At 41.9% G+C, this 20,237-nt stretch overlaps 1 protein-coding gene across 8 annotated transcripts in view; it reads right to left on the bottom strand.

Moving 5' to 3' along the window:
- LOC126384896 (mucin-5AC-like) overlaps nt 1-20,237 on the bottom strand; it is a 32,594-nt gene that overhangs the window by 5,725 nt on the left and 6,632 nt on the right. For 4 of the 8 annotated variants that reach the window (XR_007569362.1, XR_007569363.1, XR_007569364.1 and 1 more), the window contains exons 3-6: nt 15,135-17,276; nt 10,940-11,078; nt 6,539-6,652; nt 5,526-5,573 (exon numbers count right to left, since the gene is read on the bottom strand). Coding sequence is in view for 5 of the 8 variants with exons in the window: in XM_050036280.1 (XP_049892237.1) it covers nt 5,526-5,573; nt 6,539-6,652; nt 10,940-11,078; nt 15,135-17,180 (2,347 nt within the window). In the remaining 3 variants the exon portion in view is untranslated. Of the gene's footprint in view, nt 1-7; nt 5,574-6,538; nt 6,653-10,939; nt 13,112-15,134; nt 17,277-20,237 lie in introns of those variants that run through there. The other 4 variants (XM_050036276.1, XM_050036277.1, XM_050036275.1 and 1 more) reach the window with 2 other exon arrangements.

Genomic DNA, 20,237 nt, shown 5'->3' with positions numbered 1-20,237 from the left:
CACCTGCAGAACCACTCCTTTATTGGGGGTGTCTTGCTAATTGCCTATAATTTCCACCTGTTGTCTATTCCATTTGCACAACAGCATGTGAAATTGATTGTCAATCAGTGTTGCTTCTTAAGTGGACAGTTTGATTTCACAGAAGTGTGATTGACTTGGAGTTACATTGTGTTGTTTAAGTGTTCCCTTTATTTTTTTGAGCAGTGTATATGCGCTAAAGCGAGCGCGCCCACAAGGAGGCATGGATCATTTCATTGGTCAACAGTAAATCTGGCATTCTGTTGGTTGGGGGATTTTAACAGGGTTGTTACACAAAAAAATCCAAGCGCAGGGCAGAAATCTGAGAGCAGAAACTCCGCGAGCACACAGAAACAGTTTGAGCGCGAGGAGAAAAGCTGAAGCTCAAGCAGGAAATCTGTGCGAGCAACATGGTATCTGAGTGCGAGCAACATGGTATCTGAGTGCGAGCAACATGGTATCTGAGTGCGAGCACACAGTTTGAGCAGAAACAGAGTACATCCAAGTGCAAGCAGAGGCTATTTGAGTGCAAGGGCAGGGTTTTTGAACGTGAAATCAATAAATAATGCTCTCAAACTGATAGACCACTCTCTTGAATAAAGATAGGGATAAAGCTCCATACTACTGCTGTTGCCGTGACCATTTTTAACAAAAGACGAAGGCAGCGGATGATAGCGGTTTCCTCTGTCCACACGTACCGTGTCATTTTGTTTTGGTTATATGGCAGCCGCTGTAAAACCGGATGGAAAAGAACCCGTCCGGTGACGTAGTGGGGTCACGTGACGTGTTAATGCACTAAAAGTGTTTCCATTACACTTTTGCAACATACATCTGTATCGACACATCTGAAAAACCACCTCATGAGAGCGTAAAACTGTTCTAGTGATATTTGAGAGGTTTTGCGAAATTCAGTTGTGTCCATTACCTGTTTTCTATTGCACTATTTAGATTTTGCGCATTTCTAAGGGTAATGGAAACCCAGCTTCTATTACCTTTCAAATAAGACTATGTATGGACATGTACTAACAATGGAACAAGAACAGTTTTCGATTTAATTTGGGTATGGCTTCGATAGGTTTTTATTTGACTCATGTCCAAAATCTTACCAACAATAATAACGGCATTAATAATAATTATTTCTCTTGTACTGTTCTTTTATACATTTGAGACTACAAAAGTGCAAAAAATAGGCTATGTGAAATTATTCCAAGAGGACAAATGCCCACCACTGAAAAACACATCTGTTTTAATGCAGTCCGTGCAAACCCAAGCGGCAACCCCTAGGGCTGACAAGTGAGGCCCATGCGTAAGTGCCAAAAAATGCAATTCATCGACTGGCCACTTGGGGCTAGCTCCAAAACAGAGCAAATCTCCACAGAGTCTCATGTTAAAATGCCCATCTTTACAGCTAAAATAAACATGTTTACAGCCTGGTACGAAAACAGTTTTGATCTCCATGGGTTATTTCATCATTCATGACATAACCCAGTGTTATAACCCAAGAAAGCACACATTACACCAATTTTAAAGTCTTTGCATTGGCTTCCTGTGTGACACTTGCACCCTGCACTGAACAAACGGTAACTCGAGTCTGAGCTGACGGTGAGGAGCTAATAGGAGCTAACTGCTAATAGACAGAAGCTAATTGCTAAGAGACTGTATCTAACTGTTTGGTCAGGTCTTTCTTTCTTTTTTTTTTTTTTTGTTCCTTCTTTTTTTTAAGAATAAATACTTTATTGTCTGAACCAAATGGTACCTGAAATTCCTCTTTGACAGAAATCAACATAACATTTACACGTGCAAGCTATTACAGACTTATAAAAGGACCGAAGAATCCAAAAAATACACAGGATGTAAAATAAGCAACACACATCGACACATAAAAGATAAAGGACCAGCAGCATTAGCGAACCATTATCAGTGCACTGAAATTCCTCTACTGTTGAGGGCTGTTATTGCAATTTTGAATGAATGGATTTTTATAGATTGTTTTTCTGGCCAGCGGGACTTTGTAACTCCTGCCTGATGGGAGGAGACTGAATGAATGATGGAGGGGATGAGAGGGTTCCTCTCTAATCAGGGTGGCCTTCCTGATAACGGAGCGCTCATACAGATGGGACAGTTGATCTGTGATATGAGAGAGTTTTGTTTTCTGTTTGTTAGTGAGAGAGTTGTACCAAGATGTGCTATTGAAGGTGAGAATGGATCCAATGAGTGACACAGCTTCCTGAGAAGATGCAGGCACTGGAATGCTTTGTTGTAGATTGTGTCCGAGTGTGTTTGGAAGAACAGGCAGGTGTCCATCTGTGTCCCCAGATACTTAAGACACTCCACCTGTTCCACCCGCTCTCCCTGAGTAAACAAAGGTTTAAAAAGCTGAGATGCAGTTGCTGCTCTGTCTCTTCCTACACAGCACAACTCCTTAGTCTTTGAAATGTTTAGTTCTAGTGATTTCTCACTAAAATTTGTGACTAGGTCGTCGACTGGCAGTTGGTCCTGGGTGAGAGCCTCCATACTGTCCATGTGGGCCACCAGTGCCATGTCATCAGCGTATTTAAAAAGACTCATTCCCTCCCTGACACAGGTGATGTTATTGGTGTAGGCAGAGAACAGAATGGGGGATAAAACACAGCCTTGTGGGAGCCCTGTGTTTAAAACCAGTTTACCATTTAAAAACACCTGCTGTGGTCTGTCCATTAGAAAGTCCTTTATCCATAAAATCCAAGTTGGGTGGATCTGGAGGTCCAGTGCAGCAGAGTGTCAGTGTTTACAGTGTTAAAAGCAGAGGAGAAGTCCATAAATAAGATCGTAAATAAGGCTTGTGTCCTCTACACCTCGTTTTGCCCTATAGGCAAACTGGAGGGGATCCAGTTTTTCAGGCAGCATATTTGACATTAAGTCGCCACAACTCTCTCCATGCACTTGCAAAGCACTGATGTGAGGGCCACGGGCCTGAAGTCTTTAGTGTCCTTTGCATGTGCCTTTTTTGGGATGGGAATTATTGAGGACTCTGTCCACTGTCTGGGAACACAACCAGAGTCCAGAAGATGCTGAAACAGTCTGGTGATGACTGCACCCAACTGTGCAGCGCAGCCTTTGAGCCCCTGAGCCTGTCAGCGCCAGAGGCTCTGTGTGGGTTTACTCTCTGTAAGATGGAGGTTACCAGCTGCTCATCAACAGCAGGGGCTTGATTGTTGGTCAGAGTCTGGCAGCTAAAGCTATCTGATGCTTTGTTTTGGTTAAACCTACTGAAGAAGGTGTTCAGCTCTTCTGCAAAAGAGGCAGGGTCTGTTTGTCTCCTGAACTCCCTCTCCAGTTCCCTCACCTTCTGCTTGTCCCCCTGAAGAAATGCTCTTTTCTTCTGGGCTAGGCAGAGGTTCATGTCTTTGGTAAACCATATTTTATTATTAGGATAGATGGTTATTTTTTTGGTGGGAGTGACAGTGTCCTCACAGAATAAAATGTAGGAGGTCAGTACTTCTGTCAGTGAATTCAAATCCCTACCACAGTCACTGAAAAACAAGTCCTAGTCAGTGAGTTCAAAGCAACCTGAGTGTTTCGGTTGCTTCATTATTCCAGACTTTAATGGTTTTTGTTGTTGTCTCACTCGTTTTAAGTTGTGATCTGTATTTTGGTAGTAGCAGGATGACGTTGTGATCTGACCGGCCGAGAGGGGGGCGGGGCTTTGATACATATGCATTTGGGATATTCCCATAGCACAGGTCCAGTATATTGTTCATTCTGGCCGTAGTGGTTTCATATTGCTCCAGGTCGGGTCACAGCGATTAAAATCCCCCAGGAGAAACACAGACTGCGCTCCAGTCTGATTGACAGCTCTGTGATAGCTGTCAGCAATCCGCTCTGCTTTATCCTGCCTCTGGTGTTTCCTTACTTATGATAGCGTTTCCTCAGTTACCGTTTTTATAGTAGTCTTCTACTGTTCGGTCCTTACCATTAGAGTCTCTGAATTAATCTTTTTGTGTGAGTGTGTGTGTGTGTGTGTGTGTGTGTGTGTGTGTGTGTAAAGCACTTTGTGCTACATTCTGTTTGTACAAAAAGTGCTATATGAATAAAGTTTGATTGATTGATTGAACTATGCAAGGGGTGAATATTTTTTATAACGATCCCCTTTAAATGTTATTAAGGCTTTAAGTTCTGCATAATTAAGGGTGTAGCCACTCTGACTGACAGGCTGTCAGCTAGGCCTCACCAAAGGCCACTCAACTTGACCTCCCTGCCGTGTTTGAGGTGTCACAGCCGGAGCCTGTTGAAGATTTTTTTTTTACAATTTACAATTAATAGACAGTTAGACACAATGTGCAAAAAGTGCTATTTTTGTGCAAACTGTATAAAAAAATGTTTTAAAAAAAGTAAAAAAAAAGACAAACATAAAGTAAATAATTAACAGGACGGTCTTTTATATTGTATGTCGTTTTCTTTCTTCTTTTTTTTCCTTTTTCTCACTTTTTTTTTGTGGTTTGCTTTTTTGTGTTTTGTTGTATTTAAGGTAGCCTCGTGTAACATCTTGGCCAAGGGACTACGAATGAAAAATAGCCTTTTGGCTAATTCTGGCATTTTTATACCATGTGTATTTGTTCATTTGCACTGTCCCTTCTTAAATGAACTAAAAAACAAAAAGGTAAAAAATTGTGCAAGAGCTTGGACACTGTACAGCTTTTAACGCCGCTGTGAATACATCATGTACAAAAGCTGTATCTTCATCTTTTGAACGTCCAGTTGACGGTTTAGCATGTGCATAACTTCCTCATGGCGCCGTTGACAGTTTTCATCAAACTCTCGCAAGGACATCTTTTCCTCATCCTCCCACTTTTTACGTTTGCAAGGAGGCATAGGTGTGGCAGAGGGTTCTGGCGCAGGTGTGGCAAAGGGTTTTGGTGCAGGTGTGGCAGAGGGTTTTGGTGCAGGTGTGGCAGATGGTTTTGGTGCAGGTGTGACGGAGGGTTTTGGTGCAGGTGTGACAGAGGGTTTTGGCGCAGGTGTGGCAGAGGGTTCTGGCTTACGTTTAGCAGCAAGTTGTCTTGGTGTAGCTTGGCTAAGTGTAGTTTCAGCGAATGCTGTGACACTGCTGCAACATCCCAGGGCCTCAGGCCTGCACACCTGCAGCTCCTCTGATGTCCTGATAAGAGGGTCCACTTCATTTTGTTCATCATTTTGATCCATAAGTGCATCCATTTCTGCATAAAATTTGAAGCGTGTTCCTTTTTCTGTTAATTTATTATTGCCTTTCACTTTTTTGTATCCTTCGACCAGAGTGTTCCATTTCCTGTTTACCTTCTCATAGCTGAACGCTTGTCTGAACTCACTTTTCAACTTTTCTGTTAAGTCCATCCAGAATTCCTTTTTACTGCCTTTGGGAGATTTCAGCCGTTCATTCAATTCTACCAGGTTCTTAGGGAGACCAAGTCCTTCAGACGTAATGTGCTGTTGCACTTGGCTAATTATGAACAGCGTTTGCACTTTGCTGAATATGTGATTGGTTGGCACACCTGATGGTGACGGGCAGGGTGCAGGATTGGCAATCTCCTTGCAGCTGTCTAAAACACACATGAAAATAACAGCTTAGCATGAACTTTTGTAACATCATCACTATATTTATTATTAAGAAGCACATTTCATACAGAAAGCAACACAATGTGCTTCACAAAAAAAACATGTATAAAAACATAAAATATGAGCACATATTTACAAGCACGCAGACAGACAACAAACAAGAACATGAATGTATGCAAGCATACATGGATGCATCTTATTTAAAGTGCATAGTGATTCTAGTATTTAGTGATAAAAATAAATAAATAAATAAATAAAAAATAACAGGCTAGTTAAAAACAGCAGTAAAGAGAAATGTCTTAAGTTTACTTTTAAAAGAGCTCAGTGTTGGCACATTTCTGACATCACCTGGAAGGGCATTCCATCTGCTAGGAGCATAGCAGCTAAATGCTGCCTCTCCAGCTTTAGTGCGCACACGGGGAACAACGAGAAGACCATTAGCTGATGACCTGAGAGTTCTCATTGGCTCATATGGCACAAGTAATTCTTTAATATAATTAGGGGCAAGGCCATTCAGTGCCTTATAGGCAATAAGAATTTTAAATTCAATTCTGGCCTTCAATGGGAGCCAGTGTAAGGACTGAAGAACTGGGGTGATGTGTGTATATTTCTTAGTTCTGGTTAAAATACGTGCAGCAGCATTTTGAATATGTTGCAGTCGTTTGATGGATTTTTGAGGGAGTCCGGAAAAGAGGCTATTGCAATAATCGAGTCTGCTTGTTACAAATGCATGAACCAGTTTTTCAGCATCTGAATTTGTCAGAAAGTCTCGGAATTTTGAGATGTTTTTCAAATGGAAGAAGGATGATCTTGTGACATTGTTAACGTGAAAGTGAAAGTTAAGATCAGCATCGATGACAACACCAAGATTTCTGGCATGTTCTTTGCACTTGAGAGCAGATGAACGAAGAATGGCAGAGACTTCCTGTCTTAAGGTTATGGAACTAACCTGTTATGGTGTCTCCGGTTTTAACCAGGTTTTCTGTGATCTTTGCGCAGTCAGAAGTATATGGGGTGTTCTCCAGGGATTCCAAAAACATGTTAATGTTCTCCTCAAGAGCAACTTAAAAACACAGCAAAAAAAAACAAAACACATTGTTAACATCACAACTGCGATAGAGTTTTAAGAAACTTGGAACAAGACAAATTTGGAACAAGACTCAACCTCTCCACATTCACAAGTCACTCACAGCATTTCCAAAAACGCATTTCCTATTAACAGACAACTATCGACCTCAGAGTAATATAAAACAATCCTTTAATCACAACTGTTAACACATAACTCCCAGCCTCGCTGCCAATATCTTCCTAAGGTTTCTTCTTAAATTTGTTCTGGTGAAAGTTCTACGTCAGGTTCACAGCGTGGACTCCAAACATTAAAAGAGACAGAAAGAGGGGGACAGAGAGGGGGACAGAGACAGAGAGAGAGAGAGAGAGGGGGACAGAGACAGAGAGGGAGACAGAGAGGGAGACAGAGAGGGAGAAGACAGAGAGGGAGACAGAGAGGGAGACAGAGAGGGAGACAGAGACAGAAAAAGAATGTAGACTGTCAGAATGTTGTTGAAAGCTGTGAGTGTATTTTAAGAACAAGGGTTGGTGAATGAGGCTCCTGGTTATTTAACAGTGTTTCACACAGTTACATCACAGCCTTGTTAAGTTTTGTTTAGTTCAGACTGAATATAAAGATGGACGACATGACTGCTCCTGATAAACGAAGCCCAACATCTCCATGGCCTCCTGGTGGTCATAAAGCCCGCTCTCAAGCTAGTTGATGAGACATGAGCCAAAATAAAAACTCACAGCACACGTTGGAAATATTTTTCCTAAAGATGGTTTCTGTCATTTCCAATAGTTCATATCACCCTGATGTTTGATAAAGAGTTATTGTTTCTGATCATTTTGATTTTAATTAGTTATTTAATGCCATAATTCCATGATTGATTGAGCTGTGCGTGCCAATCAGTGTGTTCGCATTCAATAGCGCTGCTCGCAGTTGGTCGGACTCTGGCCAGCACAAGATGGCAGCTGCCATATATGGGATATTTTGGCTTGACTAAAGGGGGATTTATACTTGTGCAGCAGACCCTATGCCGTAGCCTACGCCGCTGTGAGCATTTATACTTGTGCAGTGGTGTGTCTGTGTCACTCTGCAGTTACACCTCCAAAACACTAGTCATCGACAGAGGTTTCTGTGAAGTGCTGTAAAGTTTAGTTGATTCAAAATACACATTAAACACACATTAAACACACAACGTGACTTAATAGAGACAGTTTCAAACACAAGTACACAAATCAGCTTCACTATAACTCGCAGCATTCACGGACAAACACTTGTCTTTATCTGGACACATTTTCCCCACAAATACAACATGCTAACGTTATTAGCACAAGCCTATGGCATTTTACATTGTATAAATTATCCTAACAGCTAGCAGACTTTTCCTCTACTCATATGAAGCCAGGGACAACAGCAACATTTAACAAATTTTCCTCTACTCATATGAAGCCAGGGACAACAGCAACATTTAACAAAGGTAACATTACATAATTCGGCTCCATTACAACTCACAAGGTTCACTGACAAAACAACTGTCTTATACTAAACACGTTTTCCAAACAAATCTAACATGCTAATGTTATTAGCACAAGTCTATGGCATTTTAGATTGTATAAATTAGCCTAGTGATGAGCGGTGATTTCCTCTGCTCATATGAAGCCAGGATAAATCACACACAAGATTTAAAATGCTATTTTTGTGGAGGCTTTATTGTCTTCACGATTTTTTGTTTCTTATCTGTGAAATTTAAGTAAATAAAAGCTTTGTTTCCACTCAGGGAAATGGTTTCAGCTTACAGAAATAGATAGGAGGTCTGCGTCACTGTGACGCTGAACAGTGCTGCTAATATGTAATTTCTCACAATAACTACAGAAGCTATTGGGAATTGCTTAAATGTCAAATTAGGAAATCTGTGATCCAATTTTGCCAAAAGAAATTAACAAAATTAGAGAATTAAATAAAATGTATTTTAGACATCACATCAAATATGTCTGGAGGAGATGACCTGCCCCCACATTTAGCTACATTCAAACAGGAACTAGACATATTTTATAGAGAGAGGGCAAAGGGTGCTTTTATATGGTCAAGATTAAAGTGGATTAAAAGAGGGTGAAATTTTTTTTAAGATTTTTTTAGTTTAAAAAAAGAAAGAAATTCTCTATCTAAATTAGAGATGGATGACTCTGTAACAGAAGACTATACTGTGATTTTGAAACTTGCCCAGTTTTTATTTAATGCTATATAAAAATTAAAATTTAATGACAGTTCTAGTATGTTCAACAGTTTGAAAGATGTTAAAAAAGCAAGTGATACTTTCAAACAAGAGCGTGATGATGAAATGTTATCTATTAAAGAAATAAAGTGGGGTGTGTTAAATGTTGAACTCAAAAGATCACTGAGGAATGATGGCCTTACCTCAGAATTTCATCTTATATTTTCTTCTGAAATTACAAAATTCCTGTTAGCAGTAAACAATGAAGCCATCAGCAAAAGAGAATTGTCTCGTTCAATGATACAGGGCCGACAAACACTAATTCCAAATCCAAATAAGGATCTGTTAATCACTGATGACTGGCATGGTAAAACAATACTGAATTAATAACTGTAAAACTTCTGTGCAGGCCGGATGACTGAACATTGGGATGAATTACATCATTCACGAATCTCAAAGTAAATTTGTGCCTTGATGTCAAATTTCTTCGATTTGGTCAGTCATAGAAATGGGGGAAAATAGAAATAATTTCTGGTGACTCTGCAATTCATTTTCTGGACTTCCAGCTGTCACTTTGTGTTTGATACTCTGCCTTTCTTTAAATTTGGGATTTTTTTCATAATGCCTGGTACACACTACACAACACTTCTGTCTGTTCCGACAATCACTATGTCAGATTACGTGATTGTAGAGTTCGGGTTTGGCCCACGTGTGGTATTAATATAGTATATACTAATATTAATATTAGTATATAAGTGCTGGAATTTGTTATTTATGTGACAACACCTGAACACAACATAGGCTCTGCTCCAGTTGAGTGTGTATACAGTGCCGTGCTACGCTGCTGTGCGAGCGGCGTGTTTGACTGTGTGAAACAGCAGTCTTTTGATGGTCATTTACACACTGTCTATACGTCAGATTCGGGCTGGGCTCGGACTTGGGTCGGGTTCATCCAGGAAAATGCGGCCAGAGCCGTACTCAAGTCGCTGAATCCTCCCGACAAATTCCTGCAAATGTTTCACACTAAAACAACTCAACTCAACTAAAGTTATAAGGGGCTTTTAATTTTATACAGATATAGAAAGTGTTGAGTTTGAAATGACGGCACGATGCATTAACTTTATCAACGCAAACAGGAGCAGATAAAAAGTAAAAATATAAAAATACAGAGGGATGAATAAATAACGACCCGTTTATAATGTAGTCGGTTTCAAATGAAGCTGGTAGCCTCTGCAGTTGTGGTGAATAAAAGCCACTATTTTTCTTACAATTTTATTCCTTTATATCCTCCATTACAAAGAAAGTACATTGTTTGCTAGCTTGATGTTAATGGCAGTACTCAGCAGGTTGATAAAGTGCCTCTGCTGTTTGACGCCATCATTTTTCCCTTTTACTCTGTGTGGTAACATCCCTCGAGGAAATATCTAAAACCCTGGGGTGTTGTTGTAGTACAGTTGTCTATGGCAGCAGATTGCTCTGTGTTCTTATTGGTCAAAGTGACGGCTGTGAAAGGAGCAGTCGTGAACAACAAAAAGAAAATCAAACATGCTAGATTTTCTGTCGGGATGTCGTGAGGCGTCCCAGACGTGGTGTCGGTTGTCGTCTACTATGACACACTACACAAGATGAAACGATGGATTATCGCATACGACATTCATTGTCGTTCACAATCCGAGCAGACACCATACAACGCTGCGTCAGGCTGTAAACAGGCCGATATCGTGTAGTGTGTACCCAGCATAAAAGCTAACAAAACACTTTACAAAGATAACAATAGCTCTGTCAAACTACAGTACAGTGCTTCTCGCAGACTGTGTGTAAACACAGGTGTGCAGCAAGGATCTCCAGTTTTCCCTTACATCTACATGCTTGTAGATGCATGCATGTATTCAATAAAGTTTGAAAAAAACAACAACAACACAGTAGATAACAGCACCTTAGGTGGTACTTTGTGCATATGAACACCAAAGCAACATGTCCACAGAAGGACATTGGACAGTACTGTGTGTACAACCTGTTTAATGAGACACAAATAAGACAGACTTGTTAATAAACAGTGTGTGACCACTGCTTTCACTTACGACTGGGATACGGAGCAGGCATCTTGGGTTGTGAGGCGGAGTTTGGTGATGTTCCTCCAACTTCAGGGGTCGTTCCGGTAGCAACTTCCGACTGGGAAGTTGGACAGTCCGACTTCCCATCAGAAGTCGAACACTCCAACTTCCCAGTTCAAAAGGAGCACACCATTAATCCCGGCAGAAGGAGGCAAGACAGAGAAGGAAAGATAGAACAGCGAAATAAAAGAGCACACTTTAAATTCAGACCAACTGACAGTCAGGGCTGGCGGTGTTCCGACATGCTCCTGACACACTCAATTCAAGTACAACTCCCTCTTCCCCCTCACAAACAAGTACTACTGTGCTGAAAACTCAGGTACACGCATAACCTAACCACACATCAAACCTCCATTTGGAACAACAGATATGTGCAAATTTCTCTACTTACAGCTTTGGATGGAGAAAAATATCTGGTCAATAACCCATGGAATTAATGATCAGGGTGACTGGCTGTCATATGAAAACTTCATATGACAGCATGCACACATACTCAGTTTGACAGAGTAGTTAAAGCAACCCCTAGTTTAATCAGAATATTAGTCAAAAACACAGATAAACAGTCGTGTGTGAAACCTACCCATGCTGCCACTCACCGGGTTTGCTTCACAGAGTAAGTTGCCATAGTAACTGACTCAGGGTTATGCTGAACTGGCTTTGTGAAACGGAAAAGTCAGAGTTTCCCTCATCTCAGGCTTAACATACTCAAGAGTTTTCACTAATCCTGCTTTCTGAAATAGGACCCTGGTACCATTCCCTCTGAATAACAAACACAGATGCAAAAATTGTGACGTTGACATTTTTTCCTGAAGAACATTCCATGTTAAATCTGAAATTATTTTTTACCAGCAGTTTAGTTTATAACAATATCCCACAGCTGGTGGGCACCAAGGTGTTCAATCTGTGTTCTTCTTCAAAGGGCAGACTTTCAGATTTGTTTTACAGAAGATAATCCACATCAACCATGACCACAGTTGCTATCTTCTTTAAAATAAATCCTAACTTCAGCCAACTACGAGCCAATGACAACAACAGTATATGGCAAATAGTAAGTCAAAGTTATTACTTTTCCGAGTAATGAGTAGTGTAACTAATGACTAATCAAACTTTAGGTAAAACATTTTCTTTACAAATTTTATGTAACACCCGGTGAGCAATGAATTTACAAATAGTCAGTTAGGGGGTGAAGTATTCCTTTGACGTTAGCGTTAACATTAACGTAAGCGTTACAAACTGGTATCCAGCTCAAACAGGTCTCACTAGAATGCTTCAAGGCTTGAACTACCTACTCAGAGAAAACTCCTTGCAGTCCCTAAACATTGCTGAATTGATTCATAAGACAAGCTAGAGTTCTAGACACATTTTTGATCCATTACAACAGGGCCCAAGACTTTATTTTTACTCAGTTTAACCTTTGAATTTGGCAGCTACCCCCTGATGCCTGGCCTGTTCAGCAAACACACTATCAGCAGGCTGTTCAATAGCACAGTCAGCCTGTAACTGTACGTTCAGACCAGAAGGCTCCAAAGAGGCAAATTCTCTTGTGGACGCCCAAGAAACACAACTGTCAAAAATACTTGTGGCAGCTTTGGTCGCTCTCTTCGCTCATCACATGAATCATTGAACGTTCAATCATGCTTGTCAATTTAAAAGAGCTGCAAAGAGGACTACTGGCTTGAAAGCGGCATAGTTGCTGCTTGCTGTTGTCCAGTCAAAAAGCTCATAGTTGGCCTACAGAAAGTTATGTTTGGTCAATGAAAACAGATAACGTATGTCATCCCATTCAAACCAAGCAAGGAAGATTTGCATGCTAGGTTGCAACATTAGTCTGCAATTCTTCAACTCCTCTGTTACTAACATTACACACTTTAAAACTCACCAGACCAAACAACTACCTCCGCGACGTGGTCCCAAGCCTCATTCTTTTTATTTTGGTCTCTGAAACTGAACAGCTCTGGTCGCTGTTGGTGTGAACATATAGTAAGCACAGGGTTGGATGCTGACACAGACCAAGAGATGCACGCTGGTATGGCTGTGGTTCATGGCCCCACTTCAATAAAGGAACCTTGCAGATGGGCAAATGGTCTGCCTAACCATAGCTAATCCACACAGGACACCAGATTTGTTGTCACCTGCTTCCTGTTGGGGGATAGTCAAGCCAGTACTCAACCAACGGAAAATACAAGTGCTCCTATGACAAAAATGTGTGAATTTTCACATTTCTAGTTGGAGATAATCTGTTTCTGTTGCACTCAACAAAATCTATGGAATTGCTGGTACATGTGTTGTTTTTAAAATGCTGCATTCTAACATAAATATGATCAATGAAAATCATGCCTTTCTTTTAGGTGTGCAAACCATTGACTGTATATAAAGATGGATGAAGTGTCTTCACTTACTCCCACTGTACAGAAATTGCCATCTTGCTCTGGTGACATCATTCGGAGTCTGCGCAGTAGCGTTCTCCACGGTATCAAGTATACGCCCACACACCTGTCTGACCGATTGCGAGCAGCGTGACTGAATGCGAGCCCACCAATTGGCTCACAGTTTTCAATAGGGCTGACCTTCGGATCCATTTATGGACATTTGAAGCTTCGGAGCTCAGAATGAATTTAATTCGAACCATTTGACGACGGGGGGGGGGGTGTTAAAAAATAAAATAATGGCGAAAATGCAGTTTCTTCCAACACTAGAATTAAGATAAAATATTCACAAACGAAAAAACACTAATGGTCGGTGATAAGTAATGTTTAACTTTTGATTGAACACTAAATTAAAACCCTCGGCGCATACTGCAGCACAATCAAACAGATGCGTAACTCATAGCATCAGAAGTGTCTCTGACACCAGACTCAGAGCGGACCGGTGGAACAGGAAAATGCATATTTTACATCAATAAAATCTATTTTATCATTATTTTGAGCCACATTGTTGAAAGAATTTAGTCGTCTGTGTTCAAGCAGGATAATAGCAGGACATTGTTGAAAGAATTTAGTCGTCTGTGTTCAAGCAGGATAATAGCAGGTCTCCATTGTGCGTCAAGTTTTCTGTTTCCTTGTCGGAGATTTTTTCTTTTTTAATTACTACTTACATTTTTCAAGTGATTTCCCAAATTTGTTGTTGAGTTGTGATATGCCAGTTGCTTTTGGCAAATCTGGCACTCTGCTTTCTGGGGGTTGTCGGGGCATATTTTAAAGTGCAACCACACATCTGATGACCTCTTGGACATGTCTGCCGGCTCTGAGTGCGCTCCTTGTCAGTATCGGACTGGTGGGGGTTAGTGTTGCGTTTAAGGCCTCCCCCCAAAAAACAGGAAAAAAAGCGCAGAAGCTTAGATTATTTTTTTCACAATCGAATCCCGTGCCATCGAACGAAGCTTCTAAGCTTCGAATTTTTTGGGTCAGCCCTAGTTTTCAATCATGCTGCAAAATCCCCATTTAATAGCATTATATAACACTTGAACATAGAGCAGCGTGCTAAAAACTACCTTAAATGACAAGAACCATCTTTGGGAAAAATTTATTTGATGTGTACTTTGAGTTTTTAGTTTGGCCCATGTCCCATTCACTGACATGGAGAGGGTAGACATTATGAACTACACTGCAGCCAGCCACCAGAGGGCAATCGAGATGTTTTCACTTTTGGGGAGCTGTCATGTCGTCCATCTTTATATACAGTGTATGGTGCAAACCATGAGAAAATGTCTGTTGCATTCCCCAAACTTCCCCCCTCTGCGTCTCTTCTTCCTCTCTGTCTTTTTCCATGAGCTACTGCTTTCTCCATCTCCCAAACCCCCTCCCTCGAGTGCTATCCACTGTCCTCCACCACTCTTGTCTTCTCCCCCGCACTTTCACATGTGCATTTGCACACACACAAACAGACAGGCATCTAATCACCTAACATCTACTTAATTTCCACTCCATCAAACTTCACCCTCCTCCTATTCCCCATATCAATCTATACTGAGAATAAACTTGGGTAAAGGACAGAGTGCATAGGCTGTACGGATATAAATTAGACAAGGACAAAAAGAACACTACCTTCATAGGGTTGTCCTGTTACAGTTTGTTTAATATCAAGTGGCATGTATGTGCTTGAATGCTTTATATTCTTTTAAAAACTAAAACATGAAATTAATAACTTTGTGACATTGTTTTACCTTTTCTACCTTGTACCCAACAGGCGATGTCCTGTGCTCATGCCCACTCTCCTGGCTGGACTGGACACAGGAGTACTCAGATGCATCCTGTTGGCTGGGAGGAGCCTTCAGCTGTGGCAGTAGGTCAGCCAGAAGATCAGGATGTCCCAGGAACCCCAAGTCTTCCTCATCTGATTGCAGGAGGTCTTCCAAGGAAAGACTGGCCCCGTAGCTTTGAGGTCTCAGTGGGCTGGCCATGCTGGAGTTGGCTTGGGATACTCCAGAGCAACATAGGGTCTGGAGAAGATTTTCCTCTAACTGGCCTTCCGTCCCTGGGAGGCTGGGAACTGTAGAAGTGAAGGTTGCAGTGCTGGTGGTGGGAACAGACACTGAGGTTGTGAACAATGGCTGCTGACTGTGACTGGTTATTTCTGGGTCTCCAGGGTAGGGAGCGTCCTGAGCAGGTTGGCAAGCTTTGGTAGGACTGACTGTGGATGGAAACTGGCCTCCAGTCCCTGAGTGGGTGGGTGCTGTAGAAGTGAGGGGTGCAGTGCTGGTGGTGGAAACAGGCACTGCGGTTGTGAACAAAGGCTGTTGACTGTGACTAGGTATTTTGGGGTCTCCGGGGTAGGAAGGGTCCTGAGCAGGTTGGCAAGCTTTGGTAGAACTGACTGTGGATGGAAACTGGCCTACCGTCCCTGAGTGGGTGGGTGCTGTAGAAGTGAGGGATGCAGTGCTGGTGGCGGGAAGAGACACTGAGGTTGTGAACAATGGCTGCTGACTGTGACTAGGTATTTCTGCGTCTCCAGGGTAGGGAGGGTACTGAGCAGGTTGGCAAGCTTTGGTAGGACTGACTGTGGATGGAAACTGGCCTACCGTCCGTGAGTGGGTGGGTGCTGTAGAAGTGAGGGATGCAGTGCTGGTGGCGGGAACAGACACTGAGGTTGTGAACAATGGCTGCTGATTGTGACTGGGTATTTCTGCGTCTCCAAGGTAGGGAGGGTACTGAGCAGGTTGGCCAGCTTTGGTAGGACTGACTGTGGATGGAAACTGGCCTACCGTCCCTGAGTGGGTGGGTGCTGTAGAAGTGAGGGATGCAGTGCTGGTGGCGGGAACAGACACTGAGGTTGTGAACAATGGCTGCTGACTGTGACTGGGTATTTTTGGGCCTCCAGGGTAGGAAGGGTCCTGTGCAGGTTGGCAAGCTTTGGTAGAACCTACAGTGGCACTGAGCGGCAGAGAATGAGGCACAGATGATGAATGTACAGTAAAGCATGATTGAGAGTCCCTCAATCTTGATCCAGAGAAGGCTAGATCTGGCCTGGTCAACTGGTAGCTGCCCTGCTGCTGTGGTTGCAAGCAAGTCCCATTCAAAGAAGCATTTTGACTATCCACATAAGTCTTTTTTTGCTTAGCCCTTGAACGCAACTTTGATCCTTGTGCAGTTAGTTGGTTCTGAACCTGCTGTCGATAAAGGCGACTTTGCTTTTGGCTCTGAGATTGACCTCTCCGGTCAAAGGAGAGATTAGGATGCTGCTGATGCTGCAAAGCCTGTGGGAAAAGTTGGTGATGCTGGTGCTGGTTTAACAGCTGATTTGGGCAGTGCTGTTGCTGCTGTGTTTGTTGTTGTAAAACACAAAGTTGCTGGTTGTGGTTGTATAGATATGATTGATAGGGGTAGAACATATTTCCATTCTGGTCTTGGTTGAAGAACAGCGTATTAGCTGCTTGGCTCATACTAGCATTTGGGTACTGGCCATGCTGGTCTACAACTATGCCACCACCTCCACCACCCATGCCCCCAGGACCAGAAAATGCCTGCTCCATAGCATTCTGTGACTCCATGCCAATGTAGTGGCCTATCTGCTGACTGTTACCAGGCATGGCTTGTTGGGTTGTAGCTGGCATCATGTTTTGGGGCTCCCCTGGACATAAAGGCTCAACTGGGGCGGGCTCAAAGTCAGCACTGAGATTTTGCTCATCCACAAGTGATGGTGCAGAGGGGAAGCCATTCTCACCCTGCCCTTCCAAATTTCCAGTGAAGTTGTGATCACTTGAGAAGGCCATGGCAGAGGGTATCTGGAACTTTTGGAACTCCTTTGGATCCAAGCTGGCCCCAATGACCCTCACTATGAGCTACAGCATGTCCAGTATTTTGTGTACCTTTCAAAAAAAAAAGAGGGGAAAAAAACACAAATACAACATTAATATGAGAAGACAGGGTTTCCTTCACTTTCATTTTTTTGCCGCAAACCGACACAACCAAAACATCTGCCACCACAAATAGATTCTCTATTTTTAGAGCCTGACCGCTCTTTAGGTGCGCTGAGCGCACTCTGATCACAGCTGAAGCAGCAGAATGGCAGGTGGAAACTTAACCATGTATTGTACTGGGTCTAAACATTTAATTTCGCTCTCAAACAGCTGCTCCTCTTATCCATTCATCTGATCTGATCAGCTTTGACTGGCTCAAATGATCAATTATCAATTCCATGACTCAAGACTCTGCTGCTGAGGGGGAAAAAAAGAAGGTCCGTCTGTGCTGCGTCCATGAGCCTGCAAAAAATTCTGACTAACATACAAGGACACACAGGCAAGAAAAAAACCCTTAATGTTAGCAAGCTAGTAGCAGAGAACAGCAGAATGACTGTAGCAATCATTAATAAAATGAGATAGTGACAAAGCGCAGTGGCAGTGTTAATTTCGTTGACATGAAGAAAAAGAGATGATGACAATCTCAAAATAGATCTTGCTAATAAAAACTAAGACGAAATCTATGCTGTGACAAGACAAGACAAGACGTGATGAAAATTTTAGTGGTGGACTATCAAACTTTGAAAGGTGTCAACATCCATGCTTGTAATTATCTTTAATTATCTTCAAATGCTGCATGAGTGACAGGCTGGTAATCTCCAGTAAATAGTCGGCACCAGGATGTTTCACTAGCCAGCAAAGACACTCACAGTGTAGCAGTGTCAGCTGTTGGTACGAGATGTGAGCTGTAATTCAGCAGTAAATAATCAGCCGCGTGTCTGACTGTGGATAGTGGACCTGCTGAATGGAATTGTGGAGTTTGTTAGTTGCAGCGGTGGCTGTTAGCAGCTAGCTCCGCTTCTTAGTCACTGAACAGTAGCACAGCGAGAAGCAACCGGCCACCTATGTTCACATCTGATCCCCGCAGGACTCGACTCAGACCAGAGCTGTCTAAAGAAGGTTCATGGGTTGATAGTATTCAACAGGCAGGTAGGAGGCCCAGTTATCTGTGAGTGTGAAACGGTCTGTAAACAGTCTGAACCCAGATCAATTTTCTCTGCCAGAGATGAAAGTTTAGTTTTAATCACTGACTCTATGAGAGGACACGAGTTTACAAATCCCCTTTGTCTCAGATGAGTTATTTGTGGTGTCAAAGTTTTTGAGACTATATATAGAGAGATGTTGAGCTTTTCAAATGATGATCAGTTTGCAGTCATAAATCACCCCTCAAGCACTGCTGGAGAAATGACAGTTTGTAAGTGGCAGAAATTATTTGTAGGTGTGGAAATATTGAAATTAAATGTTAATAGAACCTGTCACCTGATTTCTGATACAGGAATTAGTCTCCCTGGATTAGTTTAAAGATAAAAAACATATAGAAAACATATTGACTAAAAGATAAAACATCTTGAATTTTCGTTGACTAAAACTATGAAGGATAAAAATGACTAAAATGTGACTAAATCTATGAACCGTTTTCGTCTCAGGACTAAGACTAAATTTAAAATAGCTGTCAAAATTAACTCGCAAAATTAATTCAGCATTGATATTTATTGATACATCCATATTTTATTTTATATTTTTAGATATTTTTTTGGCCATTTTTGCCTTTAATGGACAGGACAGGTAAACGTGAAGGGGGGAGAGAGAGAGAGAGAGAGAGAGGGAATGACATGCTGCAGTGCCGCTGCGGCAACAGCCTTGTACATGGGGCGCCTGCTCTACCACTAAGCCACCGACGCCCCAATAAATCCATATTTTTGACGATACTTACTTATTAAGATACTGTTTCACAAACTAACATTGTCAAAGGAGTTGAGCTCTATATACCATTCTCTTTAATACACTGGATGTTGGTCACATTTTTCTGTCCATAATTATGAGAGCCTCAATTACTGCCTGTGAGATTTGTAAAAATAGAGCAAACAAATCACAAAAATTACCAAACTTTGAAGGCAAGTAATTAGTACATAAATGACACCACAATGGTGTACGACATCTATTGCACGTCTGTCCGTCCTGGAAGAGGGATCCCTCCTCAGTTGCGCTTCCTGAGGTTTCTACTGTTTTTTTCCCCGTTAAAGGGGTTTTTTTGGGGAGTTTTTCCTGATCAGCTGTGAGGGTCCTAAGGACAGAGGGATGTCGTATGCTGTAAAGCCCTGTGAGGCAAATTGTGATATTGGGCTTTATAAATAAAATTGATTGATTGATTGATTGATTGATTGAACAGCGTGCCCATTTGAAGTGGCAAGTGGGTCAATGACGTGACGTGCAATTTTGAAGTCAAAAGCCCTATATGAAGTAAAAATAAGGAAAATGTGTACGTTTATTACATCTATTAATCTCTGTTTGTCAAATAATATGAAATGTATTGAGTGTATTACAGAGTTAAAGAAATATTAGACATTTTAGTCACAAAATGTCCTACGGGATAACTGTCCACACCTCATGGTTAAATGCAAAAAAGCTACAAAAAGTGTTAAAAATCAAATAAAACACAAAATCTCGTCCACAGGCATTATTGTATGAGTGTTACCAATGATATATTTAAATATTATAACAAATATGACATCCAGTTGATTGGAGCATTTTGTCTGAAAACTGGCAGTTGGCCAATGTCATCCAGGATAACAAGCAATTGGGAGCAAATTTATGTTTTTGTTTGTTTGTTTGTTTTACACATTATGACACAGGGGCCTCTAGTTTCCCGGCGCAGCGCAGGGTGGCGCAGGGTGGCGAACCCCGCACAGAGCTAGTTTCGAGCAGCGCAACCCGAGGTGCACTCAGTTTGGTAGTTTGGCAGACCGAGGTGCGCTGAGATGGGTGTGGCGGTGCAGCAGGGGGAGGTGTCGACAGATCCAGCTTGGCGCA

The sequence above is a fragment of the Epinephelus moara genome, chromosome 23, assembly GCF_006386435.1.
Source record: "Epinephelus moara isolate mb chromosome 23, YSFRI_EMoa_1.0, whole genome shotgun sequence".
Classification (NCBI taxonomy): domain Eukaryota; kingdom Metazoa; phylum Chordata; class Actinopteri; order Perciformes; family Serranidae; genus Epinephelus; species Epinephelus moara.
Note: the sequence above shows the minus strand (reverse complement) of the source record. Positions and strands in the feature narration are given on the sequence as shown.